This window comes from Onychostoma macrolepis, chromosome 19 (genome assembly GCF_012432095.1).
Source record: "Onychostoma macrolepis isolate SWU-2019 chromosome 19, ASM1243209v1, whole genome shotgun sequence".
NCBI classification, from domain to species: Eukaryota; Metazoa; Chordata; class Actinopteri; order Cypriniformes; family Cyprinidae; genus Onychostoma; species Onychostoma macrolepis.
The window spans coordinates 28,262,090-28,289,081 of record NC_081173.1 but is presented as its reverse complement, the minus strand read 5'-3'; the positions used below and the strand labels follow the sequence as shown (position 1 = coordinate 28,289,081).

The 26,992-nt window shown below is 33.8% G+C and overlaps 1 protein-coding gene across 2 annotated transcripts; it reads left to right on the top strand.

Annotated features, from left to right (window-relative positions):
• The first annotated feature begins 138 nt into the window (after nt 1-138).
• Nucleotides 139-26,494, top strand: slc44a4 (solute carrier family 44 member 4). Of its 2 annotated transcripts, XM_058753275.1 has the most exons (23): nt 139-321; nt 7,161-7,209; nt 8,134-8,207; nt 9,337-9,415; nt 9,501-9,600; nt 10,536-10,667; nt 10,933-10,993; nt 11,085-11,208; nt 12,303-12,320; nt 12,594-12,677; nt 15,059-15,171; nt 15,677-15,799; nt 16,757-16,856; nt 17,155-17,247; nt 17,625-17,727; nt 20,516-20,775; nt 21,836-21,930; nt 22,783-22,886; nt 22,971-23,044; nt 23,794-23,864; nt 23,951-24,045; nt 25,514-25,598; nt 25,676-26,494. In XM_058753275.1, exons 1-23 carry the CDS (start codon nt 276-278, stop codon nt 25,780-25,782), a joined length of 2,190 nt encoding a protein of 729 aa, XP_058609258.1. In that variant the 5' UTR covers nt 139-275; the 3' UTR covers nt 25,783-26,494. The 2 variants fall into 2 exon arrangements, with proteins under 2 accessions (XP_058609258.1, XP_058609259.1); XM_058753276.1 differs by lacking the exon at nt 12,303-12,320.
• Nucleotides 26,495-26,992: the final 498 nt, after the last annotated feature.

Here is a 26,992-nt window from a genome sequence, read left to right as displayed (position 1 = left end):
ATTTATAAAATAAGTTTCTCAGGGTGTAATAATCACCCACCGGTAGAGGACGCGCGCGTGAGCGTGCGTCAGGTGAGGAGCTCGCAGCGGCAGGTGCCACGTGACGTCATCACGGCGCTTAGTTACTCTTCTAAAGATTTACAGACAATACAACAGCACTGAACTAAGATCAGCGCGCGCCGATACCGGACTTGATCGATTCAGATGAGCAGTGAAACAGCTCGAGATCATTTCACACGGTTATTGTTTTAGACACATGATCGCAAAGTGAAAAGATGGGCCGTAAGAAACAGGAGGAAGAGCAAAACAACCCCGAGTATGGTAAGACTGTTTCTGAGTGTGTTTCTGAGTACAGTGAGAGCATTTCTCAGGAGGATCCGCTATCATGCAACAGGTCTTCTGTTCAGACGTTCTTACAGTATGTTACAATAGGCTATGATAGAGAGTTGATTGAAGTTGGCAAGGTCATGCAATATCAGGAAATTTATATATTCTGAATTAAATGCCTGGAAATTAAAAAAAAAAAAGCGTTAAAGGTAATATTTCCATAGTGAATATATTTTATTCTAATTCACCTACGCTGATATATATTCAAAATGATATATTCATATTCATATATATATGAAACTTTTCAAAGTATATTATAATATAAATGTACTATATTTTATAAATTGTGTGTGTATAATTTTTTTAACAACATATTTATAAAATATTTTAATATATATTATATTGAACATGATAGTTTTCTTTATCCTGTAATCATGAATAACAATCAAAATTGTCGGAATTAAGTCTGGATCTCTGTGTTTAGGGTGACTTTTTTTGTTGGTCTGTTATAATTTAAAAAATACAACATTAATAACTAAAATAATTTCAATGGTATATCCTTTAGTTAAGTAGGCTAGCTGAGTAAACACGTGTATTCTCAGTGACTCTTGCAAACAATGGCTTGTTTTGTAAAGGTTGAGCTTGTGAACCTGATCCAGCCCTTATATTAAACAGACCTGTACAATCCAAACCTGCCAGAACTGATCATGCAGTGCCCTTCAATCTGACAGTCTGTTGAGAGAATTCACCTCTGAGATGCTGTTGTGAAGACACAGCTCTTCCTGAGCTCAGATGTCAATCTTTACGATGCCATGATAGCTAAAGAGGCCATATACATGCTTTACAATGCCACAATGGATAAATAAGTCTTCATTCTTGAGCTTTAGAGCATGACTTCTCAGCATTGTTTCAGCATTCAAATGTCTCAATGCTCTTCTTCCTGTGTACTTTTAAGCAACAGGAAAGAGACGTGTCTTTAAGATCTAGTTTCTTCTTTTAGTTTATTCTGTTGTCTCTCAAGATCTGTGGTGTTTGTATCAGTCAGTCGTGGGTATTTTTTCTTCCTGCTCACCCAGCACACGTCAGTATAGGAGAATGCTGGAGATAAGACATTTTTCTGGAGCTTTAGTTACTGGGTAACAAGCCTGTTGGTCAACATTTAAACTAGGAAGAATCAAATATTCATAAACACAGGCATGTTCTCCGTTTCAGAATAGCTTATGTCATTTTAGCATTTAATAGCCGGTTTTGTTGCAGTGTGGAAATAATTTGAAATTGTTTCCTGAAAGATGTGTGACTCAGTTTTACGCACACCTTGCTACTGTAAATGTATATAGTTTATACTGTATATAAAGCTAGGTACCATTATTATAGCTAAACTCACCCACTCATTAACCCTTACCTTGAGCAAACATTTCCGCACTAAGGCAAGGCACCCCAGGCAGATGGAGTAAATAAATATATTACTAACTAACCAAAAAAATAATAATATCCAGAAGCTTTCACCATACTCCCAAAGTTGATTGGTCACATTAAGAATTGCAAAAATTGTTTGTATAACAAGTTTTAAATATGCAAGATTATGCATGTAAAAATGTGTGTGTTTAAATATGCAAATAATGCAATATCTAATTAAATGTGCACTTATTTGCATAAAATTCCAGAACGTAAATGTGAATTCTGGATAAAAACAATAAAACCAATCTTTCAAATTATTATTATTTATTTTTATTTTTGGGGGGGATATCTCCTTTTATTAATCCATAAATCAGAAAATACAAGAAGTCAACAAGCAAAAAAAAAAATGCTGTATAAAATCAGGAAAAATATATCAGCAAACCCCTCTGTAAAAACCTTCTGAGTATGGTAATAATACTGTAAAGTGAGTAAGAATACTGCTGAAGTGGAGGAGAAAAAACTCACGGCCTTTAAAGACATGTATTTCATCTGAAATCTACAGATGCAAATATATAAAGTGCAATAAAATTGCATGTTTTCTTTCCACTAGTCTGAAACAATACATTATAAAGAGTAACATCTCAAAATTAACAGTGCATGAAAAAAAATTATTTGCTTTATTTATTAAACAATTTAAAAATTGCACTCCAAATGTCCACAATGGGAGGATTTGTCAGATTTCCCCCAAATTGTACTTCTAGGCTTCTGTTGTTTTATATTAAAGCTGGCGTGGAATGAAAATTCACTCTGTTATCTAAATGCATGTTATTGATCTCATTCTGAATGATTCATCTAGATTCATAGGTTCCATTTTTAAAATGCATTAATTTTTTTCCCTCGTATTTAAAAAAAAAAAAAAAATTAATTCCATAACTAAATCTTTTACAGACCTCTCTCTGATGATATATGCAGGACTTCTCCAACCATTTTGTTCACTTAAACCCTGCCCCTTTCTTACAATCAACTGCAAGGTTGCATACATTTTTGGAGTGCCACGCCCACATCTCAATATCCAATTAACAACCAACAGATAAGTCTCCGCCTTGCATTTTTTCTTAATCCATTTCAAACGGATGTAGGTTGCAATATGGAAAAAAGGTCTAGTGCTACTTCTGTTTCAATGCAACTTTAAGTTAATTCTAATAGTGACAGAATAACCCACACCCTAAGAAAACTGAACAGAGCATTACTTTATTTATGAATCATTTTGACCTCCAAAGGGGTGTTGTCAGGTTTTGCTCACATCTCGAGGCACTTTCATCGTCAAACTATAGCTCAAACATGATGAGGTTCAGCTTTCAGCGACATAACTTTCAGTTTTTTGCAGATTAGCTCAGGTTTTCTGCTGTTTACTATTGAATTCTACAGTATTATTGTAATATTGTGTTCATTGCTGTCTATTCTGGACACACTTGTAAGCATGTGTGTGTGATCTCTGACCAGGGTGTGTGTGTGGTTTACTGTAAACCCCTGTAATGCGTCACACTATGAACTCCACATAAAACCACATATAAAATCCTCAGCTTTTCTTTTACGAGATGCTGTAAATGTCTCTGACAGAAAACATGTTCTGTGTCCTGAAGACAAATAACCATTTGTGTGTGTGTGTGTGTGTTGAGTGTAACATGATACTGGATTGTACATAAAGAGGTTGAGAAACAGGTTGGTCAGACATGATTGCTGCCATGGCACAAGGTTTAAGTTTTTTTAAACATACAGTACCATTCAAAAATTTGGGGTCAGTAAGATTTTTTGACGAAAAGTTGCATTAAATTGCATTAAATTAATCAAAAGTGACATTAAAGGCATTTATAATGTTACAAATATTTCTATTTTAAATAAATGCTGCTTGTTTGAAAATAATCCTGAAAAATAAAATGTATCCATCAAGGTTTCCACAAAAATATGAAGCACAAGTGTTTTCAACACTGACAATAATCAGAAATGCTTCTTGAGCAGCAAATTAGCATATTCAAATGATTTCTGACACTGAAGACTGGAGTAATTCATGAATGAATGATATTTTATTTTATATTTAAATAGTTATTTTAAATTGTAATAATATTTCACAATATTACTGTTTTTACTGTATTTTTGATCAAATAAAAACAGCTTTGGTGAGCAACATTTTTTCAAAATTCTTATCAACTCCAAAATTTTGTATGGAAGTGTATATATTATTAGAGTTGAGAAAACTTAAGCCATTCTAAGAATAAATCAGTTTATTAATATTTGACTTTCTAATTGCCAGTTGTTGTGGTTTATTAATATTTGATAGGTGTTTGTGGTTGATTTTGTGCTGCATATCCTGGTGTTGTACCCACTTCTGTGGACTCATGAGTCACACAGAGCTTTAAAGAAAAAGTTTCCTGCTTTTTTGTTGCGACTTCCTCCATTCATACTCATTTACAGCATCATTCATACCTGTGTACCTTATGTTTACGAAGCAAGTTAATGTTTTACACACAGAGTAACTCATCTAAGTAATTACAAGAAAGATGAATATTCAGGATCAAAGATTAAAACTTGTCTACAGATCCTCAGACAGATCAGATGTTGCATTTCTGGCTCATGTCAACAACTTGAACATGTTTTATGTTTAGATGCGTGAATATCCAGATATTAAACTCACATACACACGCAGACTTACATTGGAGATAGCAGTATGATTAAAGGGATAGTTCACCCAAAAATGAAAATTTTGTCATAATTTACTCACCCTCAAGTATTTCCAAACCTGTATGAATTTCTTTGTTCTTCCAAACACAAAACAGCCTGGTTACAAACTCTCTTCAAAATATCTTCCTTTGTGTTTGGAAGAACAAAGAAATTCATACAGGTTTGGAAATACTTGAGGGTGAGTAAATTATGACAACATTTTAATTTTTGGGTGAACTGTCCCTTTAACAAAAATAATTCATTGCGATCAATCTAATGATTTTTTTTTTTTCATCAGCTTGATTGATGAACTGCTTTCAGTTTTAATACAACCATTACATATACAAACTAATAATAATTTGTGCCTTAATGTTAGTAGCCTACCATTAACTATGAGTTTGGCTTATGGTAATATTTTATACTTGTTGAACTTTGATGAGAATTCAGTTTTTCCTTCAAAGACTTTACTTTTAAGTACCATACACTCTTAAAAATAAAGGTGTTTCACAATGTCACAGAAGAACCTTTTTGTCTAAATGGTTCTATAAAGAACATTTAACATCTGACGAACCTTTCTGTTTCACAAAAGGTTCTTTGTGGCGAATAAGGTTCTTCAGATTATAAAAAGGTAAGAAAGAGATGGTTCTTTAAAGAACCTTTGACTGAATGGTTCTTTGTGGAACCAAAAATGGTTCTTCTATGGCATCGCCTGAAGAACCTTTTGAAGCACCTTTACTTCTAAGTCCCATATGCATATGATTATGATCTGTAAGTTACTATGTTTGGTTTTCAACATTGAAAATGGGTCAAATTCAACAATTTGCACATGGCGCTGCTATATCTCTTGGAAATAACCATATAGGGCCTTAAAAATGAAGATGTCAAAAGAAACAAATTCTTAAGAACCAGAATCTAAAGTTACATTGAGATATTTTTAACACTACTTGAGTTACAAGAACTTTGAAAAAAAGAGTATTTGGGCACTCAGTATGTTCCATGTAACCATAAAAAAACAGGAAAGTTCAACAGTTAAAATATTTAAAAATTACTTTTTCAATTAAAAATGATGTTGGAAGAAAACTTTAAGAACCAGAATCTACAAGGACATTGAGATATATGTAGTACTTTTTGAATTACAGAAATGAAAAAAGAAAAAGAAACCAAAAGAAGTTACCAAATAAGTTTGTGAAGAACCAGAATCTTAAAGGACACTGAGATATCTTTGAAAACTTGCATGCAAACATACAAACTTTGGAGAAAAAACTTGGAAAGTGCTTTTCCCCCCATTTTTGAACAGTCACCTTCGGCATATTAGAAGTTAACAGATTTTACTAAGAGACCTAACAATCTCTTTTAAAATAACATAATGCTGCTATACCATCTTTCTAAAGCCATTTTCACCTTCCTGCAATTTGGCTCCAAATCTCAGGTGAAAATTGTCATTTTGACCCTCTTCTACAAAACTGTGGATTAATCCATCCATGATACTTCTTCATTCATGTGTTGGTTTTACTTTTAACCAGGGACTTGAGCTGAATTCAATTTAAATGCATTAAAAAAGCATCTCTAGTGTTTAATCATAGGTGTGCATGAACACAAACGTTCACATGCAGCACGATCAGTCTTGCTCAATAAATGATCACATTCAGGAACATCCTGAAGATCCAGTCAAACGACGATCACCTGTCCTGATCATCAGCTTTCATTAGAGGAAGTGCACAGGAACACTCATGATTACTGACCGACTTTCTGTCTGCTGTTCGGCTCCATCTTTGAATTCAAATGATATTCAAATCATCCCATTTTTATTCCATCTGTCTCTGTTTCCTCTCCTGTTTAAAGGGTAGAAAAGCTTCAGTGTTTAATACCCGTGTGTGGCAGTAAACCAACACGAAACACTGCAGCTGCCAGGCAACAAACCCTCACGGACGACTGACACAGAGACACATGATGTGATAAACCCCATCTAAAATACTGCTTAGAAATAATCATAAAAAATCATTTTTAAAATGACTAAATATTCCATGTAGTCTGCAAGCATTATCTTGTAATTGTACAAATGAATTGGTCACACTGCAGGACCGTTTAAAATGAAGGGCAAAAATATAAAATATACACGTTTCCTTATTCAATCACTTAAAACAGTCTATTTTATTTGATTCGTACTTAGTGAGACCTGTTCTTCATCTTTGAAAAACAGCTTACAAATGATTTTAGCATGAAATGATTTTAGTACAAATGATTTATGTACTAAAATAACTAAAATGGAAATAAATATATTAAAACTAATAAAAATGACAATTACACACACAACTAAATTTTAAACTTGAACTAAATCTGGAAAATATAAAACTAACACGCACTTCAAACTATTGATGAAACTAAAACAACATTGGTGTTTATACACCTGCATTTCTGCCATTCACTGGGAACTAAATGTTTTATGGAAGGCAAATACTTCACCTTCATTAATGGTTTTCTTTTGATTTGTAGTTCCTGCTAAACTGGTCTATCAAAACAAACAAACCCAAAAAATATATGGATGCAAATATGGGTCATATTTGCATCCATTTAATTTCTGGGTTTGTTTGGCAGATCACACTGTGGAGAGATCCATTATGAGTGTCTTACTGAGAATCTAGAATGCATTACACCACAAATAAACACTTTTAAACGGCACACGCTGACCACTGATCTAAACTCGGCTTGCTTTTCAGGTGAACCAGCTCAATTTGACCCCACATTCACCGGCCCCATTCACAACAGGTGTGTGTGTGTCAATCTCACGAATGCATGTCCACAAAATTACAAGAAAAAATAAGAAATTATATTTTGATTTTAAAAAGTCTTTTTTTGGGATTGTGACATTAGTTACATGACAGCACCACAGTAATGCATGCAGATGTTTTATCTCTGAGTTTATTTTTAATAATTCCCATTAGATTTTATAAGTTTACTTTTTTTCCAGTATCAATTAGGCAAATACTATTATGGAGTAAAGGAATAGTTCACCCAAAAATGAAAATTTGCTGAAAATGTCCTCACCCTCAGGTCATCCGAGATGTAGATGAGTTTGTTTCTTTACAGGAACAGATTTGGAGAAATGTAGCATTACATCACTTGCTCACCAATGGATGCTCTGCAGTGAATGGGTGCCGTCAGAATGAGAGTCCAAACAGCTGATAAAAACATCACAATAATCCACAAGTCCATCCAATCCATCAGTTAACATTTTGTGAAGAGAAATGTTGTGTGTTTGTAAGAAACAAATCCATATTTTATGGAAATCCAGCTAAAATACCAGTCCTCTATCCCTAATATTGCTTCCTCCAGTGAAAAGGTTGTCTAGTCTGAATCAGGAGAGAAATATTGTATGCACAGATTGACTGGAGTGGTGTGGGTTACTTGTGGATTATTGTGATGTTTTTATCAGCTGTTTGGACTCTCATTCTGACGGCACCCATTCACTGCAGAGGATCCATTGGTGAGCAAGTGATGCAATGCTAGAGTAAATTTCTCCAAATCTGTTCTGATGCAGTACAGAGAGAGTACATTTTCAGCAAATTGAATTTTTTGGGTGAACTATTCCTTCATGCATAAAATTTCCTCTCTTTTGAATTTGTGGTGAAATAAGATCTTGTTCTGGAAGCAGTTGTGTAAAGTGTGTGCGTGTGTCTTGTGTGTCTGTAGGAGCTGTACGGACATCATATGCTGCGTTCTGTTTATGCTGGTCATCGCCGGTTACATGGTGGTAGGAATTCTGGGTAAGTTCTTGCTCATTTCTCTCTTTCTGTGTCTATCTGTCTGATCATCTGTCATTGTGTCTTCCTGTTTCTGTCTGTGTCTCATCGCTGTTCAGCGCTCAAACACACACATGCTGTGAACTCTGTGTGTATTGGTGCTGTGTTTACTTTGACCTGAAAGCAACATGGAAATTGAACTCAGTCTGCCTCCCTTAACGTGCAATATGTAAATACTGCAGAAGGCAAGGGGTTATGAGTAACGCAATGTGATTGTTTCTGCTGAAAGTAGAAATACACACAGACACAAGTTTATTTAGCTCTTTTATGTTTAATGAAATTTACCATTTTCATGAGTAATTTTAAATTAATTTAGGAATTCTAACCCTAACTGCATTTGAATTTCAACGTAAGGAAGTGACCTTTTGTAGACCAAGGTGAAATAACACTTCATTTCCCGGAATGCGTTACCTGTGTTTATTTTCTTGGAATTGCAATTCAACTTCCTGTTTGTCGTCGCCAATTCAATTTAAATTAAAATGCTACTTGCTTTGATAATCGTTTGATAATCTGGACATTGTTAATGTGACTTTATTAAAAGTTTTGTCGTGTCTTTTTGATCACATGTGTGACGGTTTATAGTTTATCATCTAAAACATCAGTATTTACTCTTGATGTCTGTGATTATGTGGTAGATCTCATTAAACTCTCTCTGAGATGATAACGAAGAGCAAACAAAACACTAATTAGAGTCTAAGGACTTTTCCATAGAACTAATTACAGTCCACAGTTACAGTTTACTAAAGCATTACAGTGAAAATAAACCACGGTTCAGGTGTGCTGTTATGGACTGCATGAAGCATAGTGTCAACACAGTAAAAGACTATTACACAGCCTCGAGTCAAGTCACATTTATTTCTATAGCATTTTATAGAACACAGATATTGCAAAGTTAATTAATTATTAAACTAATTCAATTTCAGCTATAATGCAAGCTTTACAGAAGACAATAGTGTCATTATTCAGCTCAGATTATGAAACTAATTCAATTTCTCATGTTCTGTTTTCATCTAATAGTGCAGAATAAGTGTCTCTTCTGCTAATTAACATAGCTGATGTGTGTATTTCATGTGAAATGGTTTGGTTCCTGCAGCCTGGCTGTACGGAGACCCTCGGCATGTGTTGTATCCCAGAAACTCCACGGGAATGTTCTGCGGAATCGGACAGAACAAGTGAGACTCGCCGTCAGTTGTTTTAGAGAAGTCAGTCATCAGTGTGTTTGCAGTGGTTTGATGCTCATGTCCGTCTGTCTCTCAGGGACAAACCCAACGTCATGTACTTTGACATCCTCCAATGTGCCACAGCAACAAACATCATGGCTGCAGCTCTGCAGGGTCTCCAGTGTCCCACCACACAGGTACCAGCTCCATTTATAATGCTAACAAGATTTGTACACCAAAATAGTACAAATATAGAAATCAATAGCAATTTTCTGTGCTCTTTTTGACCCTCTGGTTTAAACACTACATTTAATAGGGGTGTGTTTCCTTTAAGTCTATGTAAACTCCCACTGCTATTATTGGGTAATGTATTTGCATATGAAATGAGCATTATGCATGTAAAACTGTTAAAATGCGATTAAGATTATAGTTGCTGTGATTCGTAGAAAATGTGGCTCTACTAAAACCAATGAACTATGCATACAACTGAAACCATTAAAAAGATTTTTGTTGCTTTAAATAAAATACAAATATCAATTGAAATAATATTGCTCATTTACATCTAGTAACTTTATGTACTAAAATAACTGAAATTAAGAATTAATAATCTCTCTCTCTCTCTCTCCTGTTCTCTCTCTTTATATATACAGTATTTATATAAAAAACTAATTTAAAAAAATGATAAAAATTACTATATATATAATTTTTAAGCTCCTCTTTCTGTATATTTATTTTAAAAAAGCTAATAAAAACACACAACAAAACTACTAAAACTCGATCTAAAATTAAAATGCATATTGAAAATGCAAATATAAAAGCTATTTAAATAATCATATATAATAAAAATATAAATGTATATGATTAAAAAAATAAAACGACTAAATGTTACTAAATACTGATCAATCAAAGGTGTGTTGAAGTCTCCGGCTTCTTCTATTTTTATTTTTTTCCACATTCATTTTATAGCTCTAAATTATGATCATATGACAGATATTGACTCGTTTGTGTCTGTTTTATTTCTCCTAAGAAATTTTAGAATACAAAGTTGGTGTCATTCATACCATCGCATTTCATGAATTCTGATGTTGTTGCGTTGAATGTGTGTGTGATAGTCATTGTTTGTGTGTTTTAGGTGTGTGTGAAGACGTGTCCGTCTGCGTTTTGGATTTTGCCTCCTAGCGCCCACTTCCCAGGTGCAAAACCGGCTAATTTTTTCGAACAGGAGTACTGTGTCCCATCCTTCCAGCTGCAAGGCAGTGAATATGTGAGTATGTGTGTGTGTAAATGATGAGAAAATAATGACAGGATTATCATTTGTGACCTGTGTGACTTTCTTTCATTTGTTGAACTGTCATTCATTGACATTCATCCTCTTCCCTGCTGCTGCAGAGTATATGATGACTGATTGTTCATATTTTAATGATTTGTGCCTTAGTAGTATGTTATCTAATAAAGAAAAATGATAAATATGTGGTTGTTTTCTTACACCTTTCTGTGTCTCTCTCTCTCTCTCTCTCTCTCTCTCTCAGTCAGCTATGGAGATTGTAAATAAAGAGTTGTGTCCTTTATTCTACATGCCGACCACCTCCGGTGAGTGACAGAAGATGAAGAATACAGTCACTGGACACCATGTGGTTTACTCATCTCTATAATATCCTCACATATCTGTCTGTCTGTTTAGTGTTGGGACGGTGTTTGCCCAGTTTGGGAGGAAATGCCTATGATCCCAGTAACATTCCTACAAACTTCTCTCTTCCTGGATTGAATCTAAATGAGACTTTGGCAGCGATCAGGAATGCAACAGGGTAAATACACACACACACACACACACACACACACACACAGTCTGGTATATGTGGTTTACGGGGACTCTCCATAGCCATAATGGTTTTTATACTGTACAAACTGTGCTATTGCCCTACACCTAAACCTACTCCTTACAGGAAACTTTCTGCATTTTTAGATTTTCAAAAAAACACATTTAGTATGTTTTTTAAGCCAATTGATTTACGGGGACATAGGCAGTGTCCGCATAAACCACCTTCACGTTGTAGTACCCATGTTATTATACAGATTTGTGTCCTCATATACCATATATACCAGTTCACACACACACACACACTAATGAAGAACACATTAGTACTTGTTATGGACTAAAATATCCTGATTTAGACACTAGTAGTCGACTGATTCATCAATATTTGGTCATTTTGAGATTATCAGATGATTAACAGCAGTGATGTTATTGTTAAATAAAACTATTAAAAATGATCTTCATTATTTCGAAAAAAAGCTGAAATAAAATATATACAAATAAAATAAGAAAATACTCCAATTAATTAATAAACATTATAATAGTATATAAATAATACTAAAATAACTCTGTGTAATAGAAAAGTTTACTAACTGTTTGGCTGATTAACAGCAGTGTTGTTATTGCCAACTAATACTAAAACGATTAAAAATAATAGCTTTAATTGAAAGAAAAATTATAAATTCTATATAAAACAACAATTATCTGTTTTGCATAATTCAGCTTTTGGCCATCATGTCCACCGGATATCAGCTGATCTAAAACACTGAACGATTGTGTAAAATATCTATTATATTAAATCTAAATAAGTACATGTTATCGATTTGTATTGTTTTTCTATACAGCTAATTATAAAAATTATGAACTGACTCAATCCCACACACTAACCTCACTAGAAAACCTTTGCAATTTTATATTGAAGAATATATGATTTGATTCTTTTATATGTTGTTTTGAGGATGTCCACAAATGGGGGTTTTGTCACATTTAGCACACCTCTGAGGACACATTATTTCTCAAAATATTGTAATGAAATATGCACATGTCTGTGTGTGTGATCCTGATGCGTGTCTCTCTTGTTGCCAGTGCTGGAGGGGTGACAAAGTGAGTGACAGATGTGTGTAGCGGTAGACGTCTGTCTGTCTGTCTGTCTGTCTGTGTCTCTCTGTAGGGTGAAGGACATGTAGCTGTAGTCGATTTAGAGCTTCTAGTCCATCTGTGGCTTCTTCCAGAGCTTCATTTGTGAGCTTTGACAAATGCTTTGTAAAGTCTGTACAGCTTTACAAAGGGACAAAGCAGCCCCCCACCCCGGGACGCGTGGGTCTGTCGGTGCCGGAGCACACAGTGATTATTCTGACAGTGTTTCTGTGTTCACAGCGACGTCACCAACAGCTTCAACATCAAAGACGTCGGCCTGCGGATCTTCGAGGACTTCGCCAAGTCATGGCAGTGGATCGTAGCGTGAGTCCAGCTCTTTTCTATTACATTTTATAACATTTATTTAAAATATTACATTTATACTACATTTAAATATAATTTAAATGTTGAAATAAGCATTATTGTTTTCTTAAATTTATATTTCTATAGAGATTCTTTTCATAGATTTTTAAGTTAAGTTTTATAAAATAACATTTTATAAATGATTATGAAGTAGCTTTAATATTATTACATTTATTATTAAATATTTTTAATAACATATATATACACACACACACACACAATATATATACGGTGCTGCTTAAAAGTTTGTGAACCCTTTAGAGTTTTCTATATTTCTGCATAAACATGACCCAAAACATCATCTGATTTTCATATAAGTCTTGAAAGTTGACAAAGAGAACCGAATCAAACAAGTGAGAGAAAATATTTTCTTTGTCATTTATTTATTCAGGAAAATGATCCAATATTGCATATCTGTGAGTGGCAAAAGTATGTGAATCTCTTGGATTAGCAGTTAATTTAAAGGTGAAATTAGAGTCCATCTGTGCAGAGGTGTTTTCAGTCCGTGCAATGACTAACAAATGACAGTACGTGACCTGTTTTATTCAAAGAACAGGGATCTATCAAAGTCTGATCATGTTTGTTGGAGGTGAATCATGTCACGAACAAAGGAGATTACTGAGGAGCTCGGAAAAAGAGTTGATGTTGCTCATCAGGATGGAAAAGGTTACAAAACCATCTCTAAAGAGTTTGGACTCCACAAATCCACAGTCAGACAGACTGTGTACAAATAGAGGAAATTCAAGACCACTGTTACCCTCCCGAGAAATGGTTGACCAACGAAGATCACTCCAAAGCAGAACGTGTAATAGTCTGCGAGGTTGCAAATGTTCCCAGGGTAACTTCTAAGCAACTAAAGGCCTTTCTCACATTGGCTAATGTTAATGTTCATGAGCACACCGTCAGGAGAACACTGAGCAACAATGGTGTGCATGACTGAGCTGCAAGAAGAAAATTGCTTGCTAAAGATCATGTGGACAAGCCAGAGGACTATTGGAGAAAGGTTTAATGGATGGATGAAACCAAAATAGAACTTACTGGTTTTAATGAGAAGCTATTATTATCACACTGCATTCCAGCTTCAGAATCTTCTCCCATCTGTGAAACATGGTGGTGGTAGTATCATGGCTTGGGCCTGTTTTTCTGCATCTTGGCCAGGACAGCCTGCCATCATTGATGGAACAATGAATTCTGAATTATACCAGCAAATTCTAAAGGAAAACGTCAGGACATCTGTTTATTAAGAACAGAATCTCAAGAGAACGTGGGTCATGCAGCAAGACAACAACCCCAAGCACACAAGTTGTTCTACCAAAGAATGGTTAAAGAAGAACAAAGGTAATGTTTTGGAACGGCTGAGTCAAAGTCCAGACCTTAATCCAATTAAAATGTTGTGGAAGGAGCTGAAGCAAGCAGTTCATAGGAGGAAACACACCAACATCACAGAGTTTGTTCTGCATTAAGGACTGGGCTAAAACTCCTACATGTTATTGTGCAGAACTGATCAGCATTTACAAGAAACTTTACCTTCAGTTACTGCAGCAAACGGGGGTCACACCAGATACTGAAAGCAAAGATTCACATACTTTTGCAACGCACTGATATGTAACACTGGATCGTTTTTCTCTATAAATAAATGACAAAGAAAATATTTTTCTCTCACTTGTTTGATTCGGTTCTCTTTGTCTACTTTCAGGACTTATATGAAAATCCGATGATGTTTTGGGTAATATTTATGCAGAAATATAGAAAATTCTAAAGGGTTCACAAACTTTCAAGCAGCACTGTATATATATATATATATATATATATATATATATATATATATATGTGTGTGTGTGTGTGTGTGTGTGTGTGTATAAACAAAAATAAAGAATATAATATATAATAAAAAGAGTTAGTGTGTGTGCGTGTGTTTGTTTAAATTATTTATTATCAATTATAATTAATGATCAATTATTTAATAATACAATTTGTTAGACAGACAGGACAGACAGATAGATAGAAAGAACAAATTGTATGTTATTAAATAATATTTAATAATAAAGTAATAATAAAAATAATAAAGCTACTTCATAATTTAAAAATTGTTATGTTATAAAACTCTATATAATATATAATTAATTCAGAACTAAACAATTTATTTTGTAGGGTTTTTTTTTTTTCTGTCTGGATTTTTTTATTTCATGACTAAATATTACCAGACTATCATTACTGCTGCAATTTAAACTGTTAAAATATTTGAAATAGCATGCACACTTTGGCATTTATTATTGGGAGATTTGATGTTCTTGATTATGAGGTTCTGTGAGTTTTTGCTTTGACTTGTCTCTGTGTGTCAGTGGTCTGGTGATTGCGATGGTGGTCAGCGTTCTCTTCCTGCTGCTGCTGCGTTTCACAGCGCCGGTTCTCATCTGGGTTCTCATCGTCGGCGTTCTGGCGGTCGGTGCCTTCGGTACGTTTACCACTGTGTTTATTAAACGCTTCTCTTAACTCGTTATACCGTGTTCTAACCAGGTGTGATAGCATCAGGTGATAAATCAGGCTCATATCTGACATGTTCATCAGAGTTTTTGTCCTAACCAGCCGTGAGAAACAATGTGAATCTGATGTGTTTTCTGTCTTTTGTTCAGCTCAGATTGAGTGAAATCTCACTGAAACATCACATGCTTTAATAATGTACTAGATGCTGGACGCATAGTTGCACATGATTTCATTGAAGATTAATGAGTGATTAATGAATAATGTCAGTCTGTAACTTCAATGTTCTTGTTGTTTCTGTGCTGTTATAAACATTTTCAGCTGCTAAAAATAGCTGATCATATTTTTGATGCCTTATTTATAAGTCTTGTCTTAAGTAAACAGTATATATAAAAACTCTGTTGTTTGACTATAAACACTGATGTCAGCTGATAGTGATTTTTTTTGTGTCATAATCTTGTGTTCTTGTTTTCTGTCAGGAATCTGGTACTGTTATAATGAGTACATGTCTCTGACGAGCTCTAGCCTGACCTTCAGTAACGTGGGTTTCACCACTAACGTGCAGGTCTATCTGCAGGTGCGGGACACCTGGCTGGCCTTCTGTGAGTCTCTGCACTTTATGTGTTTATCATTGCTGGCACTTTTGTGTTCAAATGGAATACTAGAATCAATTCAGTTCAGTTCAGTTTCTCTTTTAAATTCAATGTGCTTCATGTGCACAACAAAAACTTCATTTATATTGCCAAAGAATTGACCTGTGTACAATGAGAAAGGAAGAAATTAATCATAATAAAAATACATATACAAATACACTAAATAAATAATATTAAACAAATAAAATTTAAAAAAATTCTTTTTCTTCTTTTTTTTTTTTTTTTACTTTCGGCTCCTCATACACAATTCCATAATAATTATTCAGAATTTTACAAATTAACTGAAAAATGTATAGACTGAAGCCTTTTTATTTATTTATTGAAGGCTTATTATTTGTTCCTGCTCTTTTTTCGTAATATGTGTCATTTCCACTGACAGATACAAAAACAAAACATTTACTTTAATAAACACCTGAAAAATTACACCTTTTATAATAAAATTGTTTCACAAATTTATTATACAATTTTTTTAAGTTATATATTTAAACAACATACTTCTGAACATTTTTTTTTTAAATATTTTCGAAGTGAACAAAACATTTGTAATCCCTTGAGATTTGTCAGAGTTTATGTCAATTTCACTACTTTGACTGATATACATCTTTTTCTTTTTTTTAAAAATTTTTTTCTTGGCCTTGTTTTTTTTTTGTTTTTTTTTTAATTATTAAAAAAAGTTATTTTATTAAGTATACTTTCACTTATATTCTCATTTTAAACAGCCTCTGAATACATTTGGGAAATAAATTGTGCGTTATACATTATCTGTTTAATTTCAATTGAATCACTCAATTTTAATGATCACCCAAATTTATAGCACATAATTGATAGCTAATTTAATTTAATTAATTTTTTTTTAATTTCTAAGAAAACATCAATCTAGTGACAATCTTTCTGTCTGTGTTGTAGTGATTATTCTGTGTGTGGTCGAGGCCATTCTGCTGCTGGCGCTGATCTTCCTGAGGACTCGGATTCTCATCGCCATCGCTCTTATTCAGGAGACCAGCAAGTAAATAAACACACACACACACACACACACACACATTGGTTTTACTTTCTCTCTCTCGTAGACATCTCATTGTAGTTATATCCAAAACTTGCTCAGAAACACACAGACAGTAGCACAGCGCTCATGCATCACACACATAAGTGAAATATTCTCATCAGCAGTCATGAATGCAGAGCAGAACCTAAAACTGATCACATTAATCACATGATCATATTAATGTTTGAACTGATTCGAAGAAGTACAGTTTTCTGTCTATAGGAGTTTGACTAGTGAGTAAAACGTGTGTGTGTGTTTTCAGGGCGCTGGGTCACATGATGTCAACACTCTTCTATCCCATCGTCACGTTTGTGCTGCTGCTGGTGTGTGTGTCGTACTGGGGCATCACAGCACTGTATCCTTCACACACAAGAGTAAACTGATCTAGATCAAAGCATCTGACAAATCAATAAATGAAGATGTGAACAGCCAAGATGTTATACACTGATGCAAACCAAATATAATTGAATAGATCTGCTTCAAATGAATGCATCACCAAACTGTGTTTTTCTCCTGATCTGCAGTGTTATTTTTGCATCACTGAGATACTGCTATAGTTCTGAATTTTAATTTAAATTTTTTTTATTCCATGTTTCCATGTTTATTCCATTCACTGTAATTAAAGCTTAGTACTTGTGTTGTGTTTTTGTCATAGTGTGTATGGATGTATCGTGTATTCAGTGTGTTTTCATGTTTCATGTGTTGGGAATCTTTAACTGAGCGTGTGTTCAGATATCTGGCCACATCAGGTTCTCCAGTCTATAAGGTGGTGGCGATGAACACATCACAGGGCGACTGCAGCGTCATACGAGCCAATGAGACCTGCGACCCGGAGGTCACAAACACACACACACACACATGCACAGACACACATGCACGCACACACACACACACACACATGCACTCATTGTTCCATAGGCGTAATGGTTTTTATACTGTACAAACTGTATTTTCTATTGCCCTACAACCAATCCTACACTTAAACCTACACCTTACAGGAAACTTTCTGCATTTTTAGATTTTCAAAAAACTTCATTCTGTGTGATTTATAAGCTTGTTTCCTCATCAAAAAAATCGATCACGTTATGGGGCCCAAATGTCCACACAAGGATAGTAGTACCAGTAAATTTTGACCTTGTGTGGACATTTGGGCCCCATAACGTGATAAATACCAGGTACACACATATATACAGTGGGGCAAAAAAGTATTTAGTCAGCCACCAATTGTGCAAGTTCTTCCACTTAAAAATATGAGTGAGGCCTGTAATTTTCATCATAGGTATACCTCAACTATGAGAGACAAAATGAGAAAAAAAAAATCCAGAAAATCACATTGTAGGATTTTTAAACAATTAATTGGTAAATTCCTTGGTAAAATAAGTATTTGGTCACCTACAAACAAGCAAGATTTCTGGCTCTCACAGACCTGTAACTTCTTCTTTAAGAGGCTCCTCTGTCCTCCACTCGTTACCTGTATTAATGGCATCTGTTTGAACTCGTTATCAGTATAAAAGACACCTGTCCACAACCTCAATCAGTCCAACTCCAAACTCCACCATGGCCAAGACCAAAGAGCTGTCAAAGGACACCAGAAACACAATTGTAGACCTGCACCAGGCTGGGAAGACTGAATCTGCAATAGGTAAGCAGCTTGGTGTGAAGAAATCAACTGTGGGAGCAATTATTAGAAAATGGAAGACATACAAGACCACTGATAATCTCCCTCGATCTGGGGCTCCATGCAAGATCTCACCCGTGGGGTCAAAATGATCACAAGAACTGTGAGCAAAATCCCAGAACCACACGGGGACCTAGTGAATGACCTGCAGAGAGCTGGGACCAAAGTAACAAAGGCCTCAAATCCTGCAGTGCCAGACGTGTCCCCTGCTTAAGCCAGTACATGTCCGGCCCGTCTGAAGTTTGCTAGAGAGCATTTGGATGATCCAGAAGAGGATTGGGAGAATGTCATATGGTCAGATGAAACCAAATAGAACTTTTGGTAAAAACTCAACTTGTCGTGTTTGGAGGAGAAAGAATGCTGAGTTGCATCCAAAGAACACCATACCTACTGTGAAGCATGGGGGTGGAAACATCATGCTTTGGGGCTGTTTTTCTGCAAAGGGACCAGGACGACTGATCCGTGTAAACGAAAGAATGAATGGGGCCATGTATCGTGAGATTTTGAGTGAAAACCTCCTTCCATCAGCAAGGGCATTGAAGATGAAACGTGGCTGGGTCTTTCAGCATGACAATGATCCCAAACACACCGCCCGGGCAACGAAGGAGTGGCTTCGTAAGAAGCATTTCAAGGTCCTGGAGTGGCCTAGCCAGTCTCCAGATCTCAACCCCATCGAAAATCTTGAAAGTCTGTGTTTCCCAGCGACAGCCCCAAAACATTACTGCTCTAGAGGAGATCTGCATGGAGGAATGGGCCAAAATACCAGCAACAGTGTGTGAAAACCTTGTGAAGACTTACAGAAAACGTTTGACCTCTGTCATTGCCAACAAAGGGTATATAACAAAGTATTGAGATGAAATTTTGTTATTGACCAAATACTTATTTTCCACCATAATTTGCAAATAAATTCTTTAAAAATCCTACAGTGTGATTTTCTGGATTTTTTTTTTCTCATTTTGTCTCATAGTTGAGGTATACCTATGATGAAAATTACAGGCCTCTCTCATCTTTTTAAGTGGGAGAACTTGCACAATTGGTGGCTGACTAAATACTTTTTTGCCCCACTGTATTTATGTTTTTTAAAAAGGTTTCTTTTGCTCACCAAGGCTGCATTTATTTGGTCAAAAATACAGTAAAAACAGTAAAATTGTGAAATATTTTTAGAATTTAAAATAACAGTTCTCTATGTGAATATATTGTAAAATGTAATTATTTCCTGTGGTCAAAGCTGAATTTCAGCATCATTACTCCAGTCTTCAGTGTCACATGATCCTTCAGAAATCATTCTAATATGCTGATTTGCTGCTCAAGAAACATTTCTGATTATCAATGTTGAAAACAGTTGTGCTGCTTCAGATCATTTTTTTGTAAAAATCGTTTCCTGTTGAATAGAAAGTTCAAAAGAACAGAATTTATTTGAAATAGATATATTTTCTAACATTAGAAATGTTTTACTGTCACTTTTGATACATTTAATGCACCCTTGCTTGATAAAAGTAATAATTTATAAAAAAAAAAAAAAAAAAAAATTCACACAAACTTTAAAATGGTTGTATAAAATTCCTCAGGAGAAATAAAATTAAATAAATAACATTTAAATAAATAGAATGACTTGAATGTAAAACAGATTCGAAAATCTTGTTACATTATATCCTGCTATATTATATAGAACTTTTTCTTTTATTATTACATTTTTTAAATAATTAAAAAAATATATTATTTTTGTCATTTTTGAATTATTTTTTATCAGATTCACTTTAATAGTTTTTTTTATTTTTTTTTTTACATTTCAATGCAAAAATAAAACAAAATATGAATAACAAATGAAAATATGCTTTAAAGGCTTTTTCTCAGTAGAAAGCCTCACCTTGGAAGCAGGAGACTTTTAATTTAATCTCGTTTATGAGGAATAACAGATCTTGTGTATGTCTGTTTTTCTCCACAGATATTCAACAGTACGCAGTATCCCACGTGTCCGTCGGCGCGCTGCGTCTTCATTAACTATAACGAGGAGGGTTTGTTCCAGAGGAACCTCTTTAACCTGCAGATCTATAACGTGGTTGCGTTCCTGTGGTGCGTGAACTTCGTCATCGCTCTGGGTCACTGTACGCTCGCCGGAGCCTTCGGCTCTTATTACTGGGCCTTCAACAAACCGGCAGATATCCCAACATTCCCTCTGATCCAGTCCTTCATGAGAGCGCTGCGGTAAGACCTCTGAAACACACCAAACAGATCAGCTGGAGGAGTGTAGGTTATTGGTGGAGAATGCCAAAACAAAGAGTCTGTGTCCGAGCTGACCCAGGATCAGTGTGAGACAACATTAAGCTGACTTTCACAATCTGTTTTACTTAAGTGATACAGAACATTCAGTGGGAAATAAAGCAGTGCAGTACATTATTTATCTGAAGAATAAATATTAATAATAATAATAAAAATAACAACAATGATAATAAATATGCTATTTAACTTTTTTATATATATATATATATATATATATATATAATATTTATATATAATAATACAATGACTTAAGAGTTTTAAAATATTTATTCATATTTATCTGAATTGAACCTGAAGATGATGATTATAATAATAATAATAATGCCATTTAATATAATTTTATTTATTGTTTATAATAAAAATCTGTATACAGACTCAAGAGCGTTAAAAGGTTTGTTCATTTTTTCCTTTATTAGTTTTATCCATTTATTTTTAGCCATTAAACATTGAGATAATAATGCTACTGCTACTAATAATACATTGTATTTTTTATTTATAATGGAAATTCAATTTAATGACTAGTCTTAAATTATGTTCAGGTTTATCCATCAGGATTTAACCTGCAGATAAATAATAATAACAATAATAATAATAATGACATTTAATTTAATCTTATATGTTGTGATAAAAATGAAAACAATGACTTAAGAGTCCTGATATATTAGTTCATATTTTGGTTTATGGTTGTTAGCCTTTGATATTACTGGTTAACATTATTTTGATTAAGTCTTGATGACGTAAGGATAAAAGAAAAGACATTTTAAAAGTAGTTCTTGCATTTTGATGGAAGTTAATAACAGAAAAACTAAAATGCACTGGCCAGTTGATCACAGTAAGAGCACGAATGAGTTTGAAGAACTCCCTTCACATCTCTGTGATTTCAGAGTTCATGATTACAGCTGTATTTATGAAGGAGGTTGTGAATGAATGGGAATATTGAATGTGTCTGTGACTGATTTCTTGCTGCTCTCTTGATTTGTGTCAGGTATCACGTGGGCTCTCTGGCGTTCGGCGCTCTGATTCTCACGCTGGTGCAGATCGTCAGGATCATTCTGGAGTATCTGGACCACAAGTTCAAAGGTCAGAGAAGATCTTTCACTTCTGCACTTTCTGTCATCTTTTCTTTTCTATGTAGTGTGTCAGCACTGCAAAAAGTCATTTTTTAGTGTTTAGTGGAGAAGCAAAATGACCAAATCTCATGCTATGATTTATTTATTTTGTTTAAAAGTATCTTATTTGTGAATGTTTAGACATTTGTACTGGAAAACAGACTAAAACGCATCACTTTTTTTAGTGTGTGGGGTTTTTTTTTTAGTCAAATGTGGATTTGTAATGTTTGAGTTTAGTGCAGACGTCTGACATCAAACATCATTGCAAAAACAGATATTTGATTCATTTTATTCTGACTCTACACCAGGGTTAATTTAGTATTATGTATATACTATTATAGTTTTTATTAATACTTTGAATTTTTAGTAAATTGTTAGTAATTTTATGGGGGTTTGTCATTTTAGTAGTTTAAAAAAAAAATATTATCAGGTTTAGGTTTATTTTTAATTTCAGATTTGTCAAATTTAATAAAAAAAAAAGGCTTCACCTTAAATGTATTTCATTTGATCACTAAGGAACTGCCCCCCCCCCCCTCGTTTTTTCAAGTTTATTGCAGTTAGCAAAAATGCTTTTAATAGTCTTAGATTTAGTTAACAATAATAACGCTGCTTTACACTTGACTAAATATTGTTTTCAAACTCTGTAAGATATAAAATGTGTTTGTCTAGATTGACTTGTTTGTTGTTGTAAACAGCAATATTTACAATCAGTCATGAGTTGATACACCATGTACACTGATCTGATGTTTAATTGAAAGCAGGTGTTTCTGAATGATGAACTGTGTGTGTGTGTGTGTGTGTGTGTGTGTGTGTGTGTGTTCAGAGGCTCAGAACCCGTGCACGCGCTTCATCATGTGCTGCCTCAAATGCTGCTTCTGGTGTCTGGAGAAATTCATCAAGTTCATCAACAGGAATGCTTACATTATGGTACATAAACCCTCTCTCACATATACATAAAATCATCAGCCCAGTGAATACATGAATTAATGTCAGCGTTTCTCTGGTTTGTAGATTGCCATATACGGGAAGAACTTCTGTGTGTCCGCTAAGAATGCTTTCTCTCTGCTCATGAGGAACATTATACGGTGAGACCCCCCGCCCCCCAGAATTGAGAGCTTATATATTGTGATTGCAAGTTATAAACTTTTTGCAAAACTTTTTTTTAAGTTTTTGCGAATTGCAAACTTAAAATTGCAATTGTTTTTTTTTGTTTTTGGTTTTTGTTCCCACCATGGAATAAAACGTATCTTACAATTACAAGTTATAAACTCACTCACAAATTTCCGAAATATAATTAATGAAGTTCATTCAAAATATAAGTTTATTGGAAATTTGTATGCAAAGTATATTTTTATTATTTAAAAAAAAAAAAAAGGTATTTATTTTCTGACATAAAATGAGTGTTTTCATGAAGTTCAATCGAAGTAATGCAAATATTTATGCAAATCTTTTTTTTACATTTTATTTATTATTTTTAGTGCATTTATTAATTTGATATGGAGGTGAAATGGGTGTAATTAGCTATAAAACTGCAAAGATTTTGGTTTTATATTTATTTGCAAGGTTTTTTTTCCCCATTACTAATTAAAAAAATGAAAGTTAAAACTTTTTAACTCATTATTTAAAAGAGAAGAAAAGTAAGAATTATAAGGAAATACGCTTTCGTTGTTTTGGACAAAAGATGGAAAAGATGTTTTTTATCATGTGTCGTCGAGTCGCATCTGGCTGTAGGAACAGTGTTGTGAAGCTGTAATTAGTAACTCAAGAACCCAACACAGACACCTGGTTCCTCACGAGGAGATGTATTATTTGTTGTTGTTGTTGTTGTTGTCAGGGTGGTGGTGCTGGATAAAGTGACGGATCTGCTGCTGTTCTTCGGGAAGCTGCTGGTGGTCGGTGGAGTTGGTGAGAGATGTTGATGTTCAGACTCTCTTCAGATCTCTGGAGCTTCATGTGTGAGCTGAAGCTGATGACTTCTGGTCTGTTTTCAGGTGTGCTGGCGTTCTTCTTCTTCTCTGGCAGGATTCAGACTCCAGGAACCACGTTTGAAACGGCGGCTCTCAACTACTACTGGATGCCCATCATAGTGAGACTCACATTCACACCTCGCTTTGCTGATTTACATTTGGTCAAATGTTCAGCAATCAGAATCTAACGGACATCATGATGTTGTCATCTTTACACTGAATTCTGATTGGTCAGCGGTCGTGTGTTCAGCATTGCAGTTACACACAGAACAACTGAATTTCACCGAACTTGTCAACTATTTCACCAGAAATTATATTTTGCATACTTGTCCTTTACAGATTTTTTTTTTTTTTGCATTGTAACATTATGACAGTTACCTCTGTTGTATTTCTCAAAATATCAACAAAAATCAAGCTAGTGGACACAAATAGTGGTATTTGATGTAATGCATTTAAGCAGAAACTTTGCATTGCAGTACATTTGCATTTTAATGCAAAATTTTATGCAAAAAATATATTTTTTTTATTATTTTATTTGATATGAGGTTTTCACGGTTCAATCAAAATCTAAATATACCTTAATCTCTCTCCTTAAAAGTCTTTGAAAGTAAAACATCTGGAGGCAAATTAGACTTATTCAAATAAAAAATATATAGATTTTCCATAAAATTATTATTGGTAAAATTATTTTATTTATTTATTTGCATTACAGTAAATATTTTAAATACAATTTTTATGGAAAATATATATTTTTAATTGTATTATTATCATTATTAATTGTTTATTATTATTATTATTATTGTTGTTGTTTGGTTTTCCTTAAAAGTCCTCAAAAGTAACACACCTGCATGCAAAATAGAATAATTGTTATGCTAAATATATATATATATATATATATATATTTTTTTTTTTTCATATCTTTGCATTACAGTAAATATTTTAATGCAAATTTAAATGCAAAATAACTTTATTTAATTTATTTTATTTAATTTTTAGGTGAAATGGAGGTTTATATATAAAGGAAAATTATATCTTGAATAAAATTTATTTTATTTATATCTTTGCATTACAGTAAATTTTTAAATGCAATTTTAAAGTATGAAAAATATATTTTTAGTTTATATATTTTTATTTGATTTTTATTATATGCTAATTATTTTTAATTTTTAAAAATATATTTATTTAATTTTGAGGTTAAATTCTAAATGCCTTAAACTCTTTCCTTAAAAGTTCTTAAAAGTAAAACATCTGGATGCAAACTAGACTTTATAAAATAAAAGTATATTTTGTTTAAAAGTATATATATATATATATATATATATATATGTGTGTGTGTATATATATATATATATATATATATATATATATATATTTGCATTACAGTAAATATTTTAAATGCAATTTTTATGGAAAATATATATTTTTATTTCATTATTTTATTTGATTTTGAAGTGTATTTTGTTTAAATGCATTCATTCAGTAATTAGCTGTACAATTGCAAAGAGTTTGGAACGAGATGTACAGTTGAATCAGGCAGCGGCAAATGTTTAGTTTTATAAAGTGTGTGTGTGTGTGTTTGTGTGACAGACGGTGGTGTTCGGTGCATATCTGATCGCTCACGGCTTCTTCAGTGTGTATAACATGGGTGTGGACACACTCTTCCTGTGTTTCTGTGAGTATCACACACATATATAGTGAATATACCATTTGTGGTGTTTTGTGTGTTTCACTGTGTGTTTTGTCATTCAGTGGAGGATCTGGAGCGTAATGACGGCAGTCCACAGAAACCATACTTCATGTCCAAGAACCTGATGAAGATCCTCAACAAGAAGAACAAAGCGCCCAAGACGGGCTGATGATGAAGATGAAGAAGATTAGGGTTTCTGACTTCATTCTCTCAAGCACCGTCACTTTCAATCGAAGCGTGAAGATCCCAGTGAATCCATGTACAGACGCTTTTAAACATTTTCTTTTTTTCTTAGACATGTTACTGAGAATATCTGAGACTCCCAATATCTCAGAGTTTTATTTTCAGCAGAATCTAGGCAGTGTAACTCGTGAATCAAAACCACCAAAGATTAAGCATCGCATCCAAACTGCTGGAAACTTTTACTGAAAATGTGCCAGTGATTTTATTCTATTTTTTTTTTTTTTTTTTTTTGTCCAAAGCAAATGCAAGAAGCTTGGATGAATATGTCTGTGAGCCAAAGCATTTATTATTAGCCATTATTATCATTATAGTAATATATTTGGTTCATGCTTTTAATATGTGAGATGTGAAAAGTGAAGCTATATTGCACATACAAATGGCTGTTTTTGGTGCAGATTAATAACTAACAATCTGTTCTTCTAAGACTGCTGAACTTTTTTAAAGCTACAATATATGAGAGAATATCTGACACTCCATAAACCTGAAGGAAAGCCATAGTTTTTATCGTTGCAGTAGTGCAAGCTCTTTTTACATTTTTATATGATTTTCTGTTCAGTTATGTGATTTAGTGTAAACTGGAAATAAACAGAGAATATTTATTTAAAGACATATAAATTTAATAAAAATGTCGCATATTACCGAGTGCTTGTTTTCAATGCAGACTGATACTGATGGAGAATAACAGCTGAATTTATTCACTGAACTGACATAAGACATGCACTTGAAACAGGCAGTGGAAAATCGAATAATAATAATAATAAAAGTCTGGAATACAATGACTGGAAATGATAGACTTAAAATCAAATGTCAACAGAAAAATAAAAACAAAAAAAATAATATTATAACCAAGTCTGATGATGGCATCATTAAATCAAATAAAACGGTGCTAAACATTTTTATTTAGTAGTTTTGTTTAGAAACAGACAGTGATTGTGTAATAAAATAAATTTCCTTAAATATACATTATATCTTGGTTTTGTCCTAAACGCTTCCTGCAACTCCAAACCAGCAGAACCGGTTTCAGTGGTCATTAAATCACCCAACTGTTAAACCCAGATCATAATCGCTTAAGGCTGCTGTTATAATATAACTTGCACTCTATATAAAAGCAGACGTATAACATGACCTCACTCTGA